The sequence below is a fragment of the Echeneis naucrates genome, chromosome 3 (genome assembly GCF_900963305.1).
Source record: "Echeneis naucrates chromosome 3, fEcheNa1.1, whole genome shotgun sequence".
In the NCBI taxonomy this organism is placed as follows: domain Eukaryota; kingdom Metazoa; phylum Chordata; class Actinopteri; order Carangiformes; family Echeneidae; genus Echeneis; species Echeneis naucrates.
Genome location: NC_042513.1, coordinates 26847161 through 26871360, shown reverse-complemented (window position 1 = coordinate 26871360; position 24200 = coordinate 26847161). Strand labels below are relative to the sequence as shown.

Below are 24200 nucleotides of genomic sequence, written 5' to 3'. Positions count from 1 at the left end.
GTGTGTCTGTGCACATGTGATTGTAGAGTGATAGAAAGTCCTGCAACATCCATAGCTCCCTGTTGCCATAGCGACACTTCTGGTTACACAAGTATCTATTAGGCCTCCCATACAAATTAACCTGATATGGAGTGTGTGTGTGTCATCATGACTGCAGTCGCTCAATATTGGACCTTTTCTCTTTTTGCATTTTATCACCGATATTTTTGTTTTTGCCTTTTACTTTCTAGATTCTCTGTCACGTTGAATTTGATGTATTCCTGTGACACATCTTTATATTCAGCTGCTGTTTTCTGTTTGCTATGTTCTGTACATTTCAGCTGACCCAGCGTCTCCATTGAAATTCCCTCTGAATGTATGCTGCTCTATATGCTTTCTCATCGGCGTGTGGCTGGATACACACTGTGAACTGTGGCGTTGTGTTCAAAGTGACAATAATATGAGAAGTGTGTGAGTCTTTAAGCAGCTGTTCACATCAGGTTGAGCGCTGCTCGTTCATTTTCCTCTCATGATGACGGAGGACGGGCTGATAATTGGATTTGATAGTGTACTTCATGACAAACTGCCATCTTAATGCCCTCATAGAGCTGTTGTATTTCTTAATAACTGTAAAGACAGATGCCTGTTGTTCATATTTAAACTGATTAAAGGTTCTGGTCAAATCACTTTCAGGGCTCTGGATATTTACTATTGAATTTAGTGGCTTCCTGAGCTGCAGGGGTTCCTTAAGTCAACTGAATTATTTGGCTTGAAAGCGGTCAACTTTCTTTTATTGAGTTGGCTGAGCCCTGAAGGTCCAGGCCAGCTTTTCTGTCCGTGTCAAAAGTACCTTATTTTATTTTCAGCCATTCACGCAGGCCTGGATATATCTGGCTGGCTATTCATGTTATGTTTTGTTTTGTTTGTTGAAATCGATTTTACTTGGTGGAAGAGATCACAGCTCTGTAGATAGAGTTACAGATTGACGCGTGAGACAAACGCAAAACCAGAAAGGATTGAAAAATGAATTTCACCTCAGTAGGAGGAGATGGAAAAACAGGAGAATGACCCCCGACAACAATTTGATAAATGTCTCTGTGAAACAAAAGTACATTAGTGCTAGAAGTGAGGAAATGGTTCACAAACAGAACTAGTTTGAGACATCGGATAATTCAATTTAACTTTCTCTTTATTTTTTCCTTTCCTCTGCAGAAACTTGTCGAAGAATCCTCTCAGCACTCTGTCATGGCAGCTCTTCCAGCACCTCCAACTCTCCGAGCTGTAAGTCTTCGTCCCTCCTCTGATCTCTCTCATTGGCTTTTGTTTGTATTTTATTAGAGCAATTTATCACTGCTCCCTGCACACTATCTGCCTCAATACAAATTGCCTTCGCTGCATACCATTATAATTCCTGTCTTTGTTGTTGAAAACCTCTAATTTGTCTGAGCACTGCTGAAGACTGAATCTATAGGCGATGTAGTGTGCCACTATGTTCTTATAAGTCATTTGTTGACTTAATTAACACACACAAAGGAAGCGTAATGGTCTGGTAGGAGGAGGGAGTCAGACCCCATTTTCTTGTTTGTTATGAATATTTTAGTGATCATTGTGTTTATGAAATGAGTTTGCTCTTTCACCACCGGGGAAAACATCGCGGTGTCGACCCGCTTGTAATTTACACATCATTACCCCTGTCAGCATTGTCCATCATTTGAACCTTCGCTGTGCTCCGAACATTTGGCGCCGCTTCCTTCGCCTCCTGGCGTATAGAGCTGAGGTATAGCAGGATGTGACACGAGACTATTTCAATCAGGCCTCCTTATTGTGCTATTTTCAGAGGTAGAAGCAGGGCAGGTCCTCGGAGAACACGGCACAATGCCGATCTGGGGTAGTCCTGCTGCTGCACAGGCTGCAGAGAGTGGAGGGAAAATCCAGATTTACATCGACACTGTAGCTTTTAGCTTACTCCGCCATCCTGAGCAGGATTCATGCCTCGCACTCGCAGGACTCGAAACATTACAGAGCACTCTTTTCTTCTCCGTGCTGCGTAGGAAGCCACTGACACCACTGCTCCACTGCAGCGTCTCAACGAGGCCCCTCACCACAGGCAGATGGGTCTCTGAATCCCTCAAAATGCCTTTTATTGAATTGTGAATTTCATTCTTCACCGGATTGTAGAAGTTCTGTACTTTTCATTACCAGCTGTCCAAATCAGCTTATGTGTGAGCTCTGCTGGCTGCGGCTGCAATGTCTCAGTTTCAAACTCTACTTTCACATGCATGTGTGTATAAAGCTTTCAAAATTAAACCCAAAGCCCCCGAAAACACATTTTCTTCATCAGCTTCTCACTAGAAGTGAAATATTTCTAGACGAGTACACAAATGAAGATAAAAGGAACATTTAAATGAGAATAAACATTTTAATTTGTTTTTCGTCGATCAAATGTGTAAAAACACATTTGAACATTTTTGATGAAGTGGAGTAACATGATGATTTCTAAAAATATATTTTCATCATTCTTATATTCTTTCATGTTTTAAAGCAGCATTTTGATGCTGAATAAGTCACCAGACCCTGAAAGCACTTAACTGACTGAATTCTAAGTTTGTCTGTGAAGTTCAGGTTCACTGAGAGAAACAAAATGGAGTTCAGTTAAAATCCAGACGTGCTGCCTTACATCCCGCCACCTAAACCACCTGGTGCACACCACGCCCCTCCATCTCCTGGAGCTCGATCTGATCCGATGAAAATCCTATTTCTTCTGAAGGAACCATTTTAGATACGTACAAATGACGTCTCTGTTGTTCTACATGGAAAGCAGGACAGGGTGATGCCTGTGTCTCCTGGTGAATGCTGATGAGGAGTGAGAGTTTATGTCTATTCCATTTGGTGTGTTTAGTTAAGAGGTGTCAGTTGGAGTGGCGTGGCGGCACAGACGTGGGCTGAGGCGTTATGCAAGAAGGAAGCCATGTGGAATCAGGCCTGGCTAATAGGAAATGAGTCACTCTATCATGGCCATGAGTGTGCGACGTGGCCCTGACATCATTACTCTCCTCACTGTGTCTATGTGCTCACCCAAACCATATTAGCTCCGTAAGTGCCAATCATTCAATCACATCAAATCAAGCATGCTCACCGGGCAGCCATTTCCTTTAATAATTAGAATAATGCACAATACGGTATCGGTGATAAGTGCCCACCCGTGCTGCTGAACCGCACTGATGTTATGTAAATAGAGGAAGATCAAACCAGCTGAAATAATTTCCGTTTTATGTGAGGAAAGGAGACGGTGGCCCTTTGCCACGATGCCGTTCCTACACTGTGTTATCTCAGTCACTCTAGGCACTGCTATTGTTATTGTATTTCATTTTTCTCTTTTTAGAATGAAGGATCACCAGTTTCAAAGCTGCAACACATTCGTGACAATAAAAATAAACCTGTAATTCAACTGTGGGGCCTTTACAAATGTATTTTATATTTCATTAAAGTCTGTTTTGTGTGCTGCCACTTGACAGTTCCCTCTCTATTTTCTGACAAAGTCAACATTTGGAATTAAATGCTACATTTCTCTCAGTGTCACTGCACACCTAATTGATTATATGTAAAACATGTAAGTAGGTGAGTAAAGGAATGTGTTGCTTGAGCGCAGAGGCAGGACACCTCTGTCACCATGGAGCTTCCTCAGGCTAATTAAAATCAGACCTGAGAACTGAGGTTGACCTGTGTGAGAAGGCCACAGGTGAGGATAAAGAGTGGGATGTAGTTTCTATCAGTTAAAGTACATCAGGGCTGTTTTCTCACTATCAGACGCTCCTTATCAAACTTAGTAAAGCGTAACTGCAAGAGGAGCTGCTTTGTTTTGCAGGTTGGTTGCACAGACATCTCACAGTCCCTGCAATATCTTAATATCAGTAACAATGGCAACACTATCAGTGAAATCTCAATAATCTCACGTCTTTTGTGGCTCCTGTGAAAAGGCCCCAACATCACACTGGAGCCGTACAATAGCTGTCTGCTGTGTGCTGCCTCTGGATGAGAAACAGATAATCGGCTCTGCCTCTTTGTCAGCGTGCCCTTTAGCCAAAGGAACAGAGCTGCTGCAGTGTGCTGCAGAGGCCGGCCAATCACTGGCCTGAGAACAGCAGCAGGGTGAAGGGGGCGGCTAAATGCTAAATCTGCCGCTGTGGCTTCCACAGTGATATTATTTGAGATTATTTGAAGCGGAGTTAGCGGCAGTCACCAGGGCCACTGTCTTCGAGGAAGCTCATTCAGTCTGGTCCACAAAAAAGGAAGAAAATATTCTCCTTCTTTAGAAACTGAAGCGATTTCCTCAAGGCAATGTGCATCCCGAATCCCTTTATTCTGTTAACGCTTCTTTAATCCCAGCTCTCTGGGAAGCAGGGGCCGACGCAAAGTCAAACATTTATGGCTCTCACTGCAAAATGGATTTTTCTTTGAATATGGATGAAATATGAATAGATCAAACCTGTAATCTTCTGAAATGACTGCTAGTGGATTAGGTTGAATTAAACATTAAATTTCCGAGGCCTCCATGAACAGGTAAATTACTACATTTTAACCTTGATTTCATTAGAGCCCAATTGCACTCAGGGCAAACTCTTACTGTAGCACATTTACACTGACTCTTCAAAATCATTAAGACTGACTTGCAAGAGGAAAAGAGAAGACTCAAAATGGGAGAAAAGACCAGAGCAGGGGGCGGCGGTATATAGGTTACCTATACGTTAAGAGATCACAGATAAAAACCCAAACTGTGGAATATGAAAAAAAAAAACAAAAAACATGAAAGACTTAAGATGCAGGCTCCACGGCATTGCACTAATGAAACATATATGGCAACATTCAATTGAAAATTTGAATAAAAGCACAATTAGTGATGTAAAATATAGCAGCTATAATACTGTCATTGTCAAAGCAATAAACCATCTGAAAGATGCGTCTTAACTATTCAACAGATATCAGCCCACATGCATCCAGGACATTTCTAATTATAATTAAATAGGCAGGTCAAGTTCCTCTGTAAATACTGTGAAACTATCAAAACAAAACAATCACAATCTCAGAAGAACAACTCTATTTTTATTTGTTTCTACAAATAGATGTGAATCTATGCCCGAAAGTTTTTGGTTCTTAAAAACACAAATATAGTCTTCTGGGTAATAAACTTGAAAACAAAAGTGTCGTTTTAGTTAATCAGATTTCCAGTTCGTCTCTTCCTGCAGGTCTCTCTCCAATTATTTAACACGCATGTACAGTTTTGAATGAACTGCAGAATGAACATTAATTTAAGTTCGTGACAAAGCCTTCATCAAATGCACACTTTCTCACATGTACAATGATTACACTACTTCAAACACTGTGGAAAGGAGCCGTTATTAACAAGGCTGCATGACAGCTCATCATCATAGCCACACTCATTATCAGTCAGAGACAGAGAGAGTATCCAGAGGTCATTTTGGTATAAATGGTATTTCATGAAAATGTGTGGTCTGGGGTGTCAGCAGACCCTCAAATAAAGCTCCGTCAGTGTACAGCCATGTTCCACAAACATGATTTAAAAGGAACTACTGAATAATTGGACTTCTGACTTCAGTTAAGCTTCTCTCAGTAACTCAAATCTTCCATATTTCTTTGCTCATTAGAGGCGAATTATGAAAGTATAAAGGATATTCACCGTCACCCAGAATGGTCTTAGGAAACAAATGAGGGCCTGACATGACTCTATTCACAGCATAGGCGTAATTTATGGGGGGTGGGCGGATTGCAACCCACCCAATAATCCAAACCCCCCAATATTAAATCTTAATGATCAATAATGAATGTTAAGTATTATAAACATGACAATGTGGTAGATTCTCCCGATTCAGCCCCCCCACCCCACCCCACTTGGTTTTGCCCATCTCAGAGCTGTGGTGGCTCGCCGTATGTAAACATCAGCGAGCCGGACGGTGACACAGTGTGATGAAGCCCAGCCAGCCAAAGGTGGACAGTAAGCTAACTGTCCAGCTCTAATGCTAACGTCTGTTAGCCTAGCTTGTATGAAAGCCCGACACAAAACGTTATCTTTGATATAAACAGAGTTTGGTAGCTCCATCAGAATGGAAGAGACAGAAAGGAGAGAGCTCCAGCTGAGTCAGGTAACAGAGAGAGGGACAATTTATTTAAGCTGTTGGTGTTATTTCTGCACAAAGATATTAACCACAAATTTAGAAGAAGTACTCCACCGCTGATGAGGAGCAGCGGCGTGCGTGTTACAAAAAAATGTACTTCAGTAAATGTACTTAGTTAATGCCCACCCCTACAACCAACTATCTCTAGTTGGTTGGGCAACAGGCCGTATGGTGTGAGTTAGGACACAGCTGTTCCAGTCTGTTTAATTCATTATTCTATTTCAACTTTTTAGTTGGAAAACATGTCAAAACAATAAAATGTTTAAAGTTTTATGAAAAACCTCTTAAATAAATAAAGTTTATGTTCCTAATTTGATCAAGTTTTCTTTTATTCCCCAAAAAAGTATTGAAAATAGTACTGTAAAAAACTGGATCCATAAATCATATTCATATTCAAAGCTTCCAGACTTTAAAAAACCAAACACAAAATAGTATAAAGGGGCAGCGTATCTGACAGGGGCTTCAGTATCCAGGTGGAAATTTAACCCAACTCAAAGTTTCGCCCCTGACTCACAGGATAAAAGAGAAAGAGAGGTGTGTGCTAAATAAAAGCTCACTGAGGTCAAAAAAGGCATCAAGCACTATTAAAAATATGGTATCCTGCTCCAAAGAGCTCTGAAGCCATGAAATTAACAAACAGCCCACAGTAAAACATGGACTTTACACCTGCTTGTGCTTCTGCCAGACTTGACCTGGCATGAAAAAAGCACCCAGAGTATCAAAGAGCTCTGGAGCAAGGCATTTGGCCCAGAGCTAAAGCTCCAGTTTAGTTAGAAAGCTGCAGTTGGACCAGGAAGCTCCTGAGTCTGGACGTCCGTCAACCTGATTCTGCTGAGTCAAATGCCTTTGGAGGAGAACAGTGAAAGGAAAGGCAGATGAAGATGAACAGCGTGTTCCTTCATGTGTGCTGAATTTATTGGAGAGAACAGGCTGAAGAGACAACAAGATCACCCTCTTATTAGCTCATTTCTTATTTACTAATCCAGCAGGCGAGCCATGTTCCAGGCGATCTGACAAAAGTTGGCCCAATAGTCCCTTTTCATTTTAGCTCTGTCTCTCCTGTCGCTAAATGCTCCACTATGTTCAGCAATGTTTTGCTGACAGTGTCTTTCTGCAGTTAGGTTCTGATCAGCCAGCGTACAGTTGGACAATCTTTTTCGCTGAAAACAGTTTTTGGAAATGAGAGCAGTGAGCTGGAAACTGGACAGGTCATAAAACCTTTAACATTTAGTCACATGGCAGATGAGGCTGTACTCTGATCATGTCAGACCTGTTGGACTTGGAAAAGCTGTAAATGTTTTAAATGTTTTAATTATGATGCAGAAGTTCCTGCAGGAAAAAGTGCCTCTCATTAATGTAGTAAAACCCAAACCAGCTAGCAAAATGAACCTGGACAGGCAGAAGACTGTCTGTGTGGTCAGCCGTGGAACTGGACTCGGACTTTGCATCTTATTTCAGGATCTTAACACAACCAAAAGTGCAATCACAGAATAATGCAGTTGGACAATGTGGAAATTTCCCATTTCAACTAGATGACGGTGTTTGTATTTTCAGTTGTGAAGCCGATGCAATATATAATAACTGAGGAAGATAATATATAATGACATTAGACAGTAGGAATGGTCTGGACTGTAAGTGATCCATTAAACCTGCTGCACAATTCATAGCACAAGTCAGTGCACTCTCAGAGTCAGACTATAAATAGATAGGACACATATCACTATATCATCCATCCCGAATATGAATCCATACATAAAGCACCTTTCAAAGCTGCTATCTGCTAAAAATAACAGCTGAAAATATCTTAAGAGTCCCTGCCACAGTCTTTGAAGAAAAATTTCCCTGAAGCTGCTGCTCACTTTGTCAATTTTTGCTACCTGGAGCCTTCCCTGACCCGACTGTGGTGCCCCCACACTCGTCTACATGATTGGAGCACAGGTGGTGGTGTTGATAAGCCAAAGTCAGGTCTGGCTCCTCAGACAAATTATGCCACAGTGGTCTGGAAAAAAAAGGGGGCGAGAGAGAGACAGTCAGATGGTAGGTGGAGAGAGAGGCGGGCCGGATCCTAACTGCCCAAGTGGCTGCAACCTTACAAAAGGCAATAATGGGACAAAATGGTGATTTATTTATTCACAGTGTGCCACTTTGTTCATGACATAGGCAGAAGATGCAGTTTGACAATTATGGAGCCAGTCCAGCATGAAACAGGAGTGTGGTGAAGGCAATGGCAGAGTTTCTGCAGTGTGGTAGAACCAATAGTTTGGGAAAATTGATCAGGATCAGGAGAAAAGACTTGCTTACAAGAAGAGAATTGAATTGAGTCAACTCTCCCTTTTTTCCACGTTTATTCCCCCTGATTGATTTAAAATATTCTTTCTTAACACGCTAATCTCTCCACTGCTGCTGTACAAGGAAAAGTGGCTGCATTGGCTGCAGGGCAGAGCAACAGTGCAGCAGCGTTGCAGCAGCCAAGCAGGACACAGTGAGATCAGTTCATCGGCTTTGTCTTCTTATTGAGTCTGACAATCAGTCAGTCAGAACATAATCCAAGGACGCCAAAACCAGATTATCTTCGCTATATAATAATAATAATGAGCCAAGTGGCCATGCTGTTTGATTGACAGCTAAGCTGTGGGAAGAAACACAACGGTCCTAAAATGGATACAACAGATGGATTAAAAAAATCATATGCACTCTCCAATAATAACGGTGCCAGATATACCACTTAAAATTCACACACAGCAGTTGCTTTGCATTTCCTCTCATTAATATGCACCAACATCTGGAAGCAGTGGATTGTTCGGGGTTGATGTGACGAGCAGAGCAGCGGTAGCATCAAACCCCACCTTTCTGCTGAATTACCACAAAGGCTGGCATCATGGGGAATGCAACCCTTCAGTCACGCCCAAGATCAGTGGGAGGGATAAGCCAAATAAAGTGATTTATTAAACACACAGGATTGGAGAGAAAACTAACCCTAAAATAATTCCTGACAACAGTATAAGTAGAAGAAGCAGCGTGTTCAAGCTGAGATCAAAGCGTGCCAGCAACAATGCAGTATATAGCTTATCGTTGCCTGTGATCCATGTCTCCTGAGCCAAAGCACCTGTGTGTACATTTCCCAGAAAAACAGCCTCCGGTGGTGATCATTACCTCTCCTCTGGAGTAGCGGGGTGGATCGTTAGCCAGCTTCAAGGAACCATCATGCTGTTAACTCTCCATATCTGGGGTCACACTCCTGTTTGCTTTTGTTCTTTTGTAGAAGTCTAATACGTTCTCCTCCAAACATTTATCAACTTCCAGCCGTCAGTTTGCCAGTGTTATTTCTTTTCCTTTGGTCTCGTACCTGTACTATATTTGAGACTCAGAGCTGCAGATCCCGTATTTCAGCACAATCTCCTCCTTCTCGTCACATTTTATCTGTATGTACACAGCAGCATGTTGCCCCCGATGAGCTCTGCCCAGAGGAACACTGGGTAATGTATGGAGGTTGTGCCTCTTAACAATTACCATAATTACAGCACAAATGGGAGAAAGCCCGAGCTGCCCTGCTCTGGTGAGCTTTAATCCCTTATGGTTCAACTTGCTCAGCATTAAATGAAAACCTTTAACAGTGAAACTCTTCTCCAAACAGCCGTGGAAGGAGCCACCTGTCTGTACGACGATCACCGCTCTTTTCATGGTACATGTGAGGGCCATTAATGTCACTGCTGCGCTGCGAGAAGATGATTTGATTGATTTACTTAATTGATTCCAAACTGTGGAATTCTTGTATCAAAGCAGCAAATTATCAAACTTAGCAACAACTAATGCATAAATTACATCATGATACAAATAATGCATGATTAAGCTGCAGGCATATAAAGCTGAACAAAAAGATTTCAGCAGGTAAAATAAATGAAATAAACCAAACAAACAAATCTGGCCGAAGGAGCAGGACCTGGGCTATAACAGATATACAGAGCAGAGGGCGGTTATCGTGTACTTTTACCTCATGGACCCCGCTGGAAGCGAAGAGAAAAGACTGTAGCATCGCGTATTGAAGCTACGCTATATTTGACTTTAACTGCCTAATATTCTTTTGGCAGTGAGGAGTTTAATAATTCACTTCTATGAACCAAACAACCAAAATTGTGTCATTAAAGCCGAGGTCCTGTAATCCAAACGGGATTTGCTAGCTTTGAGTTTTCACCTGGCTGGTTGTTTTTCCTCATTCATACACTGAGAGCAACAACTCACCTTAAAATTTGGACAGAAAAGTGACATCTCCAGAGTTAAATTATTACTTCTGCAGGATTCAGTCATGTATTCATTTCTTCTTTCAGTATGCAGTATTCAGTTTCTAAATTCTGTCCTTGAACACCGAGTTTCCTTTGAAATAAGACATGACACTCCTGCAGCTTTCACATAAATGATTGAAAAGTTAGAAAAACCCACGGCACATCAGGCTCACACCAGAGTTTTGTAGGAATGATAATATATAAAGCAGTAAAAGAGATAAATAGGCCATTCTGAAATATGTGAACTGTGCCTTTATATATATATATATATATATTTTTTTTTTTTTTTTTTTTTTTTTTTTACCCACAGGTGGAAATTAAATCTTACTCAAATGACACATTTGTTTAGCTTTATTTAATTATTTTTTATCAAAGTTAATGATTTTGACTTTGACACTTGGGTTGCTGTTGGTACAACAGTGTCAACATGGGCCAATTAGAGCACATCTGTATTAAATAATTGCCACTAATTATTAATGAAATGTGTCAGTTTTCTACAGTAATTAAAGAGGAAATGTGTTGCTAATGGATTGGAATGCTCGCACGTCCTGTCCTTGTAAAATTGTAAGTTAGCTCAGTGAGGAACTCTTCATACAGTGGACGGGAACGGTCCCTGCTCTGACTACAGCATCAGATCCAGAGAGAACCTGATAATAAGTGAGATCCACCTGCGGGAATCTATTCTCATTACTTCATACAGCACGGTGGATGTGTCCGATGCATTATTCATGCTGTCTGCAATATCTATGGTGACCTCTGTCAAGGACATTTGGACAGACATTTATCTTAACAAAATTGGTCAATCACAGCCTCCAAATTGGACATATGCAAACTGCAGAGGTGGCGTACCATGTTGAATAATGTGACTCTTTGGTGCACACCACTGTGAGAGTGAAATGTATGCTTGGAAGATATCACCTAATATCACCTGAGACTGATAGCCTGAGCACTTCTTTAACCTTTGACCTCCTCACATTTGAATGTAGCAGAGCAGATATTTATTATCCCCCCCTCATCTGTTGGCTTGCATAAATTAGACCACTGTTATAAAACACACACAAGTTTCATACTCAAATTTAAAGTCATCATCATTGTAATGATATTGGTATTGTACTTTGAAGATTGTAAACTGGGTTGATAGTGTTGCAGCTGTGGATGCTTCCTCTGTTATCCTGGAAATCTATCACACTTTTCTGGCATTCCCATCTCGGAGTTTCATTTTAAACCACACAATCACATTTCCAATCGCAGTACATGCAATGACTCTTCAATTTGTGTTGTGGAAAGAACTATGAACATCATCTGAGTTCTCTTGAGTTCAGGTTTTGAAACAAGAAGAAGTAGAACTAAGTTGGGTAGTAACTGTTGACTTGCATCGTTTTGACTTGATGTTCTGTTATTCTTACATATTTTGTTATTTCTCTTTGATTGCCTGTTGATGATGATGATGATGATGATGATGATGATGATGATGTGGGTGAAGATTCGGATGTATAGCCTTAATTATGCCATTTGAGTGCCAAGCTATGGTTATGTGACAGTTGTGTTTTGGTGCTGTTGAGCTATCAAGGTGTGTTTAATTCATGAAGCATTTTAGTTTGTATTTGATGCCCTCTTTTCTTCAGCAGATTTTGAAGCTTGTTTAAGTTGAAGGAACTCGTATGGCTTCATTTCATTTAATGGTTCGCTGCTGCTGTTTTTCTTTTTGTTGTCGTGATTGTTTGAGTTGCTGAACATATCCATACGTGCCTTTGCTGTTTGTGTGTTTTCTCTCGGTCATGGTATGCCTTTCCTGTGTGCATCTTCAGACAGTGTGCAGCTATCTGCGGCTGACGCTTCTTTCTTTGTTGTGTTTCAAGGCGTCTAGATGGTGTGGTGTTCGACTGTGGTTGTGATATCCGTTGGATCCAGCTATGGCAGGAGAGAGGAGAAGCCGGGCTCCACACGCAGCAGCTTTACTGCAGGAACGGAGCCTCCAAAATACGACTGCACAACATGTACATCCACAGTTGTGGTAAGTGGGGGAGGAGAAGGAGGAGGATGTGACCTGCCTTTTAAAAAGGAGGAGAAGAATAAAGGAAGAGGAAATGGCAGAGGGTGGGAGGGAGGAGAGGAGGAGAGTGAAGGCGAGGAGAGGCGGAACACGGAAAGGGTTAAAGGTGAGAGAGGAAAGGAAGGAGGGATGTGACAGAGTTCAGGGGGTGAATCTGATGTGAGAAGCTGTGTGTTCATTCTGACAGAGGCTGGAGACTGCAGTGTTAGCTCCTGTTGGTATGTGCATGTTCCTTTGTACTCATTTTATTCATTGATTTGGTGTGAAAATATGCAGACAGTGCATACTTGATGTGTGTTTTCAGACCTGCCAGAGATCAGTGTGAGCCACCGCAGTGTGTTGGTGATGGAGGGTGACAATGTGACAGTGAGCTGCAATGGATCTGGATCACCGCTTCCTGAAGTAGACTGGACTGTCAGCGGCCTGCACTCCATCAACACACACTTGGTCAGACACACACACTCGTTTTAACCTAATCCTAAAACCATTTTTAGACTGTTCATGGTCAGCGTAAATCCCTCTGGTGTCAAATTAAATGCAACAGCTGGATTTAGTTTTGTATTCAGAACGTTGAGGGTTCTCAGTGACCTTCATATTCTTTCCAAAATCATTATAATGTCACATTTATCTGCCTGATATGTGTTCTCATATGGATGCACTTGACATAAATGGTGAATTTTCCTGTGATCTTTACCTCGGGCTTTTTTGAGTTGTTGCAGTGTCAGAAAAAAAAATCAACAATTGTTAAATTACACAGTCAGACAACAGCTTTTCTGAGTGGTGCTTGCTGCATCGGTTACCATGGTGACCTGAGAGACATGGGCTGAACCCACAGTGAGCTGGCGAACTCCCCGAGTCAGGCCTGGGGACGTCACAACAACAACAAGAGCAGAGCAGCAGATTCTGTTTGGCATCTGTGTCTGTACAGATGAAATTTACCTCAGCCTCAGGCCTGATGGTTTTGAGTAGACGGATTCTGTGGCGCAATGAGATGAGTGAACTGTTGGGAGCCAACTGAGGCGAGAAGGCAAAGCATTTTGTTTGGATACCTAAAGGTGTTAAACTGTGAATCAATTAGGAATAATTTGCAAAATACCCCTGTTCCCCACGTTCTGAAACTCTTCCCTTTAGTAATGTAACCGGACTTAATCACAGCAGTACTTATAACAAATTCATAGTTAGCTTCAGTTTTAATGCCCTTAATATATATCCTACACACACACCTGAACATTTCTCTCTCTCTGGTTTCCATCCTCTCTCTCACAGTCCAATGTGTACTGGCCCAACATCCACTCTATCAACCTGACTCTTTTCAACATCAGCCGAGATGACAACAACTTCCAGCTGTCGTGCATCGCGGAGAACGTGGTGGGGATGACCAACTCCTCCATCCAGCTGAACGTACAGTGTGAGTCAAGCCGACTAGAGCCAAAATTTCAAACACTGAAACCTGAATTGGCATGTTAATAAGGAAAAAAGAGCCTAATGGAAATATAAAACTCAATGTTGATGCCGCTGTGTGACAGTGAGTATAAATATCAGGCTATCCTGACTGCTTCCTCTTCTAACCCTGACCCTAATCAAAGTTTTACCAGACAACAATGACAAATGTTTGTTAGGCAGCATAATAAAATATCTTACTTTTTTGCCTTTGATAAGTGCTGCAGTGGTTTAATGAAATAGTTCACCATCATTAGAATATTTTTATATGTGAAATGACTCTGGTGTTGCCTCAGTATTACACTGGTACCTTTTAACGTCAGTGTTTCCAGAGAGCAGACTTTATTAACCCACAGACCTGTGAGGCTGCATGAAGACACAGTGGTAATTTCAGCTAAACACTAACTTCAGCATGCCATTAGCTTAGAAAAGGAAGCAGAGCACTGAACTGATTTAAGTTGTAAATTGATGATAGTGTGAGGTTACCAAAGTTTTGAGGGGGACATGAATGTCAAAAGCAAATTTCTTGGGAATCCAGCCAACAGATGTCAAGACACTTGATTGCAGTTTTTCTTAATTGTTTTGGCACATTTTCAAGCTCTCTAAACTCTTAAATCCACCCGTCACAACAGTTCCACTCTTCATCAGCTCTGTTGCATGTTTGCAAAAGGTAGTGACTCACTCAAAACATTTCATTAACATTTCAAAGCCATGTCCTGGTCAGTGCCACCACAGTGGACATTTGTGTTATTGTTTTTATTTAGATGCTGTTTCACCTTGAGTCAAAGCTAGAAATGCGTCTCGCACACAAATCTGTGTTGTTGTACTTTTTTGCCACCAACATTTGTTGTACTATCCAAAAATCTTTTTTTTTTTTTTAAATTAGCTGAATCTTTCCCCTGATTCTTCCCCCTCTGCTGATCAGGTTGTGAAGAGTTTGTTAATTGAGAATCAACTCAATACTTTTTTTAAAATGTTTTTTAGTTTTATATTTTCAAGAGTTGAGCCAAACTGAATAAGAAAAATGTGGCACCACATGAAATGTCAGATATTTCAGTGTGGACCAAGCTAGTGAAATGATACGGTCAGTGAGAGGTAGCCAGGTTATGAATGTTTAGTTCATTTTGATGCTTATCAGGTGAAATGATGTTGCTCAGTTGGAGGCGTTTAATCATGTGGTCCTGTTGGGGAAGTGATTGCCTGGAGGGAAATCATGTTGCTGATCACTTAGCTGGCGACTTCTCCGTGTTAAAGGCCATCTTAAGGTTAAGAGGTTAAAGCTGGGGTCCAGGATTTGGGTAAAATCTGGTGTCATTTGTTCCAGACCTGAAGGTGCGTCCGTTGAATAACCACCAAACCAAAGCACAGATATGACCCTAAACTTTACAGCTGCCACTGACACAACGCCAGTCATCTGCCACTCAGTTATTTTGTGAGGCATATTTCAGCATCCTCCTTCGTGCCACTCTTAACTGCTGAGACAAGCCGACCTGTCCGACTTTCAAGACAGATGACTGATCACAGTGAGGAATAATGTACAGTATAATCGTCCGTGCTGACTGTGCTCCCTCAGAGTTTCCTTTATTTGTGTCAGTAAATATATGTGCAGGAAATGTAATGTTGCTGTTATTGATCAATATAATGAGGAAACATTTGGACTTTCAATGTACTTCATGTTTCCTCTAAATCGGTGCTAACAGGAGGCACAAAATGTGACGTGTTGACTTCGTTGTCTGTCTCCTTATGTTTTTAATAGAGCAATGAAATATATATGAATATAATAGAGACAGACCTTTGGATAATTATCACTCAGTCACACTTTCAGCTGTACAAAGTGCTTTTCTCTCTTTCACCTAATTGTTTTAGTTTTGTGGGCAACAAGTTTAACGATTTTGTTGACTGTCATCACATTTTTGTTTATCTCTGAAAATGTGATCAGCAACAAACAGGTGACAGACAGAAATGAGTGATTAGCTTGTGAACACAGTGGAGCTTTCAGCAGCTAAAGAGGCAGCTAGATGAGGCTTATGGAGGATTATGAATTATGGATAGACTTGGTGGACGCGAACATCCAGTGATGTTTTTTGTTCTACTCGCCATTTCCTGTAACACGATTCTTATCGGCTGCCTTTTGCTTCATGTGGAGCCAATAAGGGTCTCAATTAAAAAGCAAACCAAGAAAATGATTTAATTACTTATTATGTATTTTATAGAGCTATATGAAGCCAAGACCACTTGATGGACTTGGGTTGGAAACACAAATATATCTTGTATTAATGACCCTGACAGTCTAAGAGAATAATTTAGAACTGGGGGAAAAAATTGCCTTTATTAAGCAGAACAGCCAAATTATGCAGGTACATTTAGAATGCAATGAGGTGTTGCACAGTTACAAACCAAGTGAAATTGATGCAGCCAATTAGCAAGAATATACCCTGCAGCCCACATCAAAGCTCAGCCTTGATGGGGAAAGAGAAAAGGAAAAAATATATAACCCTCGGCAGTAATAAAGCAACGATTTGGTAACCGTCAGAATGTTCCTCCAATGTCCCGACAGTGAATTACAGTATCACTTGTTACATAACTTTACCCAGTAGATTGGCCTGGGGCAGATTTGGGACAGACTGTATTCAAAGCTAATATTTTTCAAAGGTAGCTGACATTTTTCTCTTTGTAGCAAGCTTGCTGTTGTAGAGCACAATCTGTTGTGGCTGTTTGCAATGCATCACACTACAGGACAGGGAAGATTTGTCACCAATTCAAACACTCCCTACTGGAGAGAAGCTGCTAAGGACCGTACTAGAAAGACAGATTGACTTTGCAACATCTAGTCTTCAGGGCTTCCTCCACACGGACACTGTGCGGATGTACTTCTCCGGGCCATTTTTCCCCCTTTTTTTCTGTTGACACTCTCTGCTGGTGCAAATTGACTTATTAATTTTTCACCACATGCTCTGATGGTAATTACATTTCCTCCCCTGTGCAGCCTATTGTCTCTGGAAATGTCATAAAATAGCTTAAACTGCCGCTCTGATTAGGGAGTAATCTGATTGACAGCAAAATTACCAACCGTCAAGTAACATTCTCTGCATTCAAAGATGAGTTCCCTATTTTAGCGAAACTGTAATTAGCCGCAATGCAAATTCTGCAGACCCATTGTTCGGCTGCTGTCTGCTACAATAGCAGCTCTACAGCACCGTGGACACACATAAGTTACCGTCTGTTTTTCTTTCAGTTACATCAGTCCTAGAGGCAGAACGGGGCTTTCAGTGTAGAACATGAAGAACACTAACACCTTGGTTAGTGGTTCTTCTCCCTGAGTAGCTCTGAGCAAGGCATTAACTCTAATTATGAGTAATTAATGAGGGAATGATGTGAGCGAGTGCCTCCTGAGACTCTGGATGTAAATGTGCAGCTTCATAGGAGTGTTAATCACAAAGTGGTTCAGCCCACAGGGAATATGAGGCAATACATGTCTCATGTAACTGCCCCCCCCCTTCTGTCACTACTATCAGGCATGATGACCTATCTGTAGTCTGGCTGGAACGTGGCATTTTAAATATGCCACCAGTGTTACCACTAGATAACAGTGGACAAGTAGATGTATTCAGTGTTCTCACTTATCAAAGGCATCCAGTTATCAAAGCTTGTCATCTGTATGAGCTCTGCGAGCACACCTTGTTGTTATGGACCAGTATGGAGCGCTGTAATGACTGAGGCTGGGCTGACAGCTTGTTGAGGGGAAAATGGATCGGTCCCTAACTGTCCATCAACAACAGATTTTCGTCTTTCCTCCCTCTGTCTGTCTTTAGGCTGCACAGCCATAAACCGCCCTCACTTCTTCCTCCCTCCTCCATCCCTTTTTTCTCATCTCTCTCCTTTTTCTCCCCTGTGCTCAAAATCACAGCTCTGCTCACGCCCCCACACCAACATTCACACATACACATGCTTTAGCCTTTAGTTCAGTTGAATGACTTTATTGTCACTATTGTCTGGCAGAAACAATATCACCAAAGCACTTTATGAAATGACAGCTTTCAAACCCCAATAAATAGTTTATTCATGTCCTTAGTGGATGATTATTTGGTTTGACAACATGAGCATCCATTCGTGCACAATTGATGACAGGTATATGTAACCGATGGTAACGCTTATTATGACCTCATCTGACGATCATTTTTTCTGCCTCAATTATAGTGTGTTACTGTCTGCTAATGATGGAACACCATTTCAGCATTTTCTGTCGGGGCTGCATTGAGCCGGTAAAAGGTGTGCAAGGTGTTGCCACGCAGTGAATCTAAAGTTTTTATACCTAATCCAAACAAGCGAATTGCCCTTTTCATCCCCTTCTACTGGAGAGGAAGCACAGTAATCATTTAAAAAGCGGATGATAGTGCACATTTTCAGACAGTCTCACTCGTGGATGGCAATCATAGTGCCGCCCTCGTTGTTCACATGAAGGTGACAGCAGTCGGATGAAAAAAGAGAGCAGCTGCTGCCACACTCACTGTCTCTCTGCTACACAACTGGCCAATCACAGTGTGAAGGCTGTGTGAATTGGTCTCTGCAAAAAGTGGAAAGACCGTATTGTTGTGTCGGGGAGGTGAAGGAGACGGTGGCTTTATGATTACTGTCAGTGGTGACAAAACTCCCATCTTGGATTAGCAACAGTGCAAACTGGGTAGACTGGTCGACACTGAGGCAGCACGTTGGCTGCCACGCTGGTACAAAGCTCCCCTCTTCCCCGCTGATGTGCCGGTACACAGCACAGTGTACAGAATAAAAAAATCTGGACCCAGAATGGGAGCTCTGATTAAGCCTCCATGTAACCTGCTTCATCTTTTGTTCTTACAGAAATGGGAACTCAGAGGCGAAAGGGTGCAAATACAATGCACAGATGATAGAGGGAGATAGTGAACGCACAACAACAGATTTTTTGCCGCGGGGCCCCCAAACAGATTAATCTGTCCATGCAAATCCCTCATTCAGTGATGGTAATCATGAAGTTTTGATATTTTCAATTAATAAAAGATTTGAGAAGCCCCATCGTAATTTCATGACAAAAATTCTGATCAGGAAACCAGTTCTACCAAGTAACACGCTGCAAGAAATTTCAGGTGTGGATTGACTGGGACAGCTGCTGCACCGTCTGATTGATAACCATACACACCCAAAGCCTGCATTTAGAAGGATAAAAAGCATGTCTCATGCCTATAGACAACCATAGCAAGAAACAAGGCGATGCTGTATCGTGTGTGCGTGTGCGTGCTCATGGAGGTGGGTGGGTAACTTGGTGGGAGACGGCTGGTATATAGAACAGACACAAAGACAGAGACTGCCAGGTAATACATCTGCCAAATATTTCCTTTTGATGATGTAGCTGCAGGAGTGACTCATTGCATAGACAAATCAGTAGATGAATTGTTTATGAAATGTATCTGATGCTATTAAAGTGATAAATTGCCTCTCAGTCTGGCTGTTTGTGGATCCAAAAAAAAAAAAAAAAAACTGGTTCTGTGCTTGTTTGTGCAGAGCAGGTTCTTCAGCAGGAGGGGTCCCTCTTTCTGTTTGTTTTCCTCCCTGCCCCATGTACTGCTGCAGTCAGTAACACAGTAAAAGGCCCAGGCAAGAAGCACAACTACTAAATGTCATCGCTCCCAGAACAAATCACAACAGCACAGTGTTTACTCTGCTGCTGTGTTTCTCTTTGAGTCAAAGAATTAGAAAAGGTTTTCAGCAGCCCAAGCACCTTACAAGGTGTTTGGAAGAATTTAGTTTAGGTTTAACACAAACATCTGGAAAAAGAAAACTACAAACTCACTCTTTCCCTCATTCTCTGAGCGCCTCCCAGGTTTTTCTTTGTCTCATGAAATGATGTCTTTCACTTCTTCACTGTAGTTCCTCCAGTCATTCTGAGACTGGCCGAGCCTGAGCAGCGCCTCCATACCTGCATCGAGTTCACGGTTCGGGGTTACCCCCACCCCAAGCTGCGCTGGTTCTACAAGCAGAAGGAGATCATCCAGAACGACTACATCCGAACTGAGATGGACTTCTACCAGGACTATCTGGAGGGCTGCCTGACGTTCCAGAACCCAACGCACATCAACAATGGCAACTACACTCTGGAGGCCAGCAACTCCCTGGGAGCGGTCACCAAGACGGTGTACGGTCACTTCCTGATGGAGCCCAACATCAGTGACATAGGTGAGCATGATGGTTATTCCCCAGGGGGCAGCACTGTTGTCCCCTGAATCCCCCTTAACAGAATACCGTTCCCATGAGGGTGAAAGGGATAACGTATAATTCATGCAAGGATAACCGACACTCCTTTACTGCCTGGTCATCACACAAAAACCTGAGTTCCACAAGACGCCTCACTTGGACCTAGTTGGGCTTCTTGTTTTCTTTACCTGTTGTATGAATTACTGGTTCCCCTCTATTGGGAGCTTTTAGTTCTTATTAAAATCTCACTTCACAGGTTGTAGGTTGTGGAGCTGATCCCTGTTGGCTGGGTAGCAGCCAGAGTTCATCCACAGTTCAGTCGGGTAGATTGTTAGCCTGCAGTTCATCCTGAGTTCACAGTGAGGGGGAATAAATCCACAAAGGCTGGCAAATTTCTCCCTATGGTCAATATCCCAAGGTTAATGCCGTGTGTCACTTTATTGACATAGTGTGACATTCTTTGTTTTCTGTTTTGCAGGCGAATTGGAAATAGGTGAGTGTTAAAATTTTCAAATGTTGTTGTTGTTGTTGTTGTTTGTTTGTTTGTTAGCTTTTTTGCCTTGTTGGTTGGTGTTATGACACACACAGACCAAGACATGGTGGACTCGGACAGGAACCATGGAGAAATTTGTTAACTTTGTGCTGCAGCTTGTCAACAGCAGTGTTGCTTCATTAGTGAGCGTGGCTGAAAACACTTAGTGCACACAGTTGTGTTCTCTGCAGCTTCCAGGCTGCTGTGGGACGACGGCGCTCACCTTCTCAGCTTGGATTACAAACCGTTCTCAAAGGATTCAAACTGACAGCCTTTTAGAAGAGAGCTGCATTTTTTTAGGGTTCTTCTACTTTCCCATACGCACTGCGTTTTGAAGAAAGGCAGCAGCCACCCACTGACTTGTGGTCTTTGTCTGGAACCGTACTTGAAGGAGTTAAAACTCAAGCAGCATGAAGATCAAGGCCATGAGTGGAGACCTGCGATTCCAACAATGGAGTTTTTCTTTTTTTCAGAATTTTCTTTTTTCATGCACCTTGGGAGCACATGAAATTGTGCCAAAATATTCTGCTCTGCATCTCAGGGACTCAAGCAGCTCATGCCTCGGACTTTTTAAGCCCCGTCCACAGTGGCTGTTGACTACGAGGACAGACTTGCCACTCAAAATTATCAGTCACTTATTAATATGATTAGTTCTTCATTTCAGATGAAGAAATAGATTTCTCATGAAATGAATGCTGTACTTATTGTAAATATTATTTTATTAATTTGACTATTCCTTCACGTAAAGACTGATTCTCATTCTAATATTACACAGGAGTAGATTAATATAACCCTTAAAATAAGATACTATAAAATGCTCCTCAGTCTCAGACGTAATGCTGCACTGCAGCTGAGGTAATTCCAAACCAGACAGTCTTGATGCACTTTGTTGCAAAAACTATTTTTTACTGCAGTGGCACAGTCATTTAAGGAAGCGTCAAAGGTTTGTCATTCTTTCACGCTCATTGGCATAGAACTAGAAAACCAGTGGCCGTCACCGTAATGTGTGATCTTTAACAGTAATCTGTCAGGATGCTGCTGATTTCCTCATTCCCTTTAACTTGAGGTTGAATAGGTGCAGCGTGCTGCCTCTCTCGCTCCTACCTAAGACAAGCTTGTAACCCTAACCCTCAGCTGGTGATGTGTGTGTGTTGTCATCCTGTGGGAACAATGCTTTTGGCCCAGTCTCACGCCGCAGTTTGAAACTCGTGTGCAATGTGTGGCTTGGCCTCAGGCTGTTGTGGCAGACTCGCTGTTGACAGCTTTAACAAAGTGGGCTGGTCTGATCTTTGACCGTCATCAGACTCTTCTGCCATCTCCATATGAGCCCATTCTTTCTAATCAGCCATGGATTATAAAGCTGCAGCACAGCCGGGGATAGAGATGGATGGAGACTGTGGCGAGCAGCATTAGGCAGGAAAACGACTTCATACTGCCGCACTTACACAAGCATGTAGTTTTTGGAGCGAGGCAGGTGAGAGAGAGGTGTTAGGGTAATGAAAGGTGGTATGTGAGCGAGTCCGGCGGTTTGACTGATACTGATGCTGCTGCAGAGAGAAGGAGATGGTACTACACACACAAAGCAGTGCGCTTTAGTGTACTGTGTGTGTCTGAGCCAGTGGCAGCCAGTCTACCATGTGGCCATTAATTTGCCCACAATTAGTCTGTGATGTCCTGGCTGGAGGCCTCGGAGTGGAGTTTCCCTGACACCAGTTTGTTTTGTTTCACGGCCCTCTCTCTGTCCTCTTCTCCTTAAACTCATCACGCCTCTGCTCTTTGCCAAAAACAGTTGTTGATGTGACGTGCATTTTAACATCAAAAAAAATGTCTGAATGGATTTTTAGACATTAATACGAAGGGTGTTGACTGGAGCTCTTTGTCCGGCGGACTCTGAAAATTTGCACGAGATTTTTCGAAATAAAGATGTCAAGTTTGATTTGGTTCGATGCACTTTGCTGTTCATTTAATTTTACCTTGTTTAGCTTTTGGTGCTCTGGGCTGCATAAGCTACTTTTCTGTTTTTCCCACTGTGTTTGGCTCTATAAAAGTCTTCATTATTTTGTGATTTTTATACGTGTACAAAGCTTGAGCATGCCTTTTTGAAATTATGATAAAACACCAGTGTCTTTTCTGTCGGAACATGTCAGAGCGTTGAGCCTAGCCAAAACTCTGGATTGAAAATTTCAAGCCTTGGTAGAAACTCTGTGCAGGCTTCTAACTGTAACTCTGTTATCAGCCCTTAAACACAAAAAATGCACAATTCTTATCAACATGGTCTCAAGCTGCTAAAGCGTAAAACAGGTGGAAGGCGTATTTCTTCCTGTATAATTCACTTTGAGAGATTTAACATTTATTCACCACTCCAGAAAATCTAAGTAGCAAATTCTCCAGAGTTTATATAAGAGGAACAACCTACAACATAACTAAACCTGGGCTTTGTGGAGATACACTGGGGGGCATATCAGGTCACCCTACTCCAACCTTTCCAGCTGTGCTTTAATCTGCCCAAATGTTCAACTCATTCTCCATAAGCAGGTCCACATTTTTAACAGTTTGGGTATCTCAAGTACATTTTCCAAAGCACAGTACACTGTAAAAAGAGCATGTGGCATTCTTGGTTTATTTCATAATTGGTGTAATTGCATGTGAATGTAAAGCATGGAGATTAGAGGTTTATTCTTATTCACAGTAACTGAACGCCATTTTCTGTTTTTATACAGTTCCTTCGACGCCGCCAGACGAATCCAGCCGACCAGAGGAAGACACATTCGGGGTGAGTTCTGCTTAATGACGTTGATGAAACACATGCTAAAGATATTGCTGCAGGACTCAGTGGAGAGCTGCTCTGTGTTTCAACACTAATCTGAACCCTTTTTGTTTGTCAAAGCCCTTTGTGGGGAGTGTTGACAACACACCAAGCATGTCAGTCCTTCTTAGTGATTTTAATGGCACTCTTTGTTTTCCTGTTGACTCAGTTCAAAAGGCCCGTGTTTGATATTAACGCCTGTTTTGCCACGTGGATCATTTGAGTACTAACGTTGCTGTAATGTGTTCAGGATGCACCTTTCTGTTGGATTAAAGCACTACGTCAAATGTGTAAACATGAGCAGCAATATATTTACTTTCTCTTATTGGCAATTGGTAGCATGCAGATTTTAGCTATACATAGCTAGCTAGTCAAGCTAACATAAGATCTCTGAATTGGTTGAGGCCACTTATTTCTGGAATATTTACGAATGGATCGCTTCAAAATGACAGAGCTTGTAAATATGCCAATTTTTCTGACCCAGGCGGCAAAAAGTAAGCAATCTCATCTTTTACTGATCCATGTCAGAGAGACATGGAGAAGCATTGCTGTTGTAAAGAAAATCCTTTTAATGGTGAGAAATAATGAGTTTCGCAGCCGTGACATTTCTGGGAACGTTAACAGGGTTCTAACGTGGGATAAGAAAAAGGGTCCAGTGTTACCTAAAGTCTGGTAGCATCCAGGATTAGCTCTAACC

The 24200-nt window shown here is 42.0% G+C and overlaps 1 protein-coding gene across 3 annotated transcripts in view; it reads left to right on the top strand.

Annotated features, from left to right (window-relative positions):
* Positions 1 to 24200, top strand: part of ntrk3b (neurotrophic tyrosine kinase, receptor, type 3b) — a 141101-nt gene that overhangs the window by 57389 nt on the left and 59512 nt on the right. For 2 of the 3 annotated variants that reach the window (XM_029498173.1, XM_029498175.1), the window contains exons 4-9: positions 1192 to 1260; positions 12310 to 12464; positions 12808 to 12950; positions 13770 to 13911; positions 19842 to 20159; positions 23418 to 23470. In XM_029498173.1, coding sequence (XP_029354033.1) covers positions 1192 to 1260; positions 12310 to 12464; positions 12808 to 12950; positions 13770 to 13911; positions 19842 to 20159; positions 23418 to 23470 — 880 coding nt within the window. The remainder of the gene's footprint in view (positions 1 to 1191; positions 1261 to 12309; positions 12465 to 12807; positions 12951 to 13769; positions 13912 to 19841; positions 20160 to 23417; positions 23471 to 24200) is intronic. The other variant, XM_029498174.1, reaches the window with a different exon arrangement.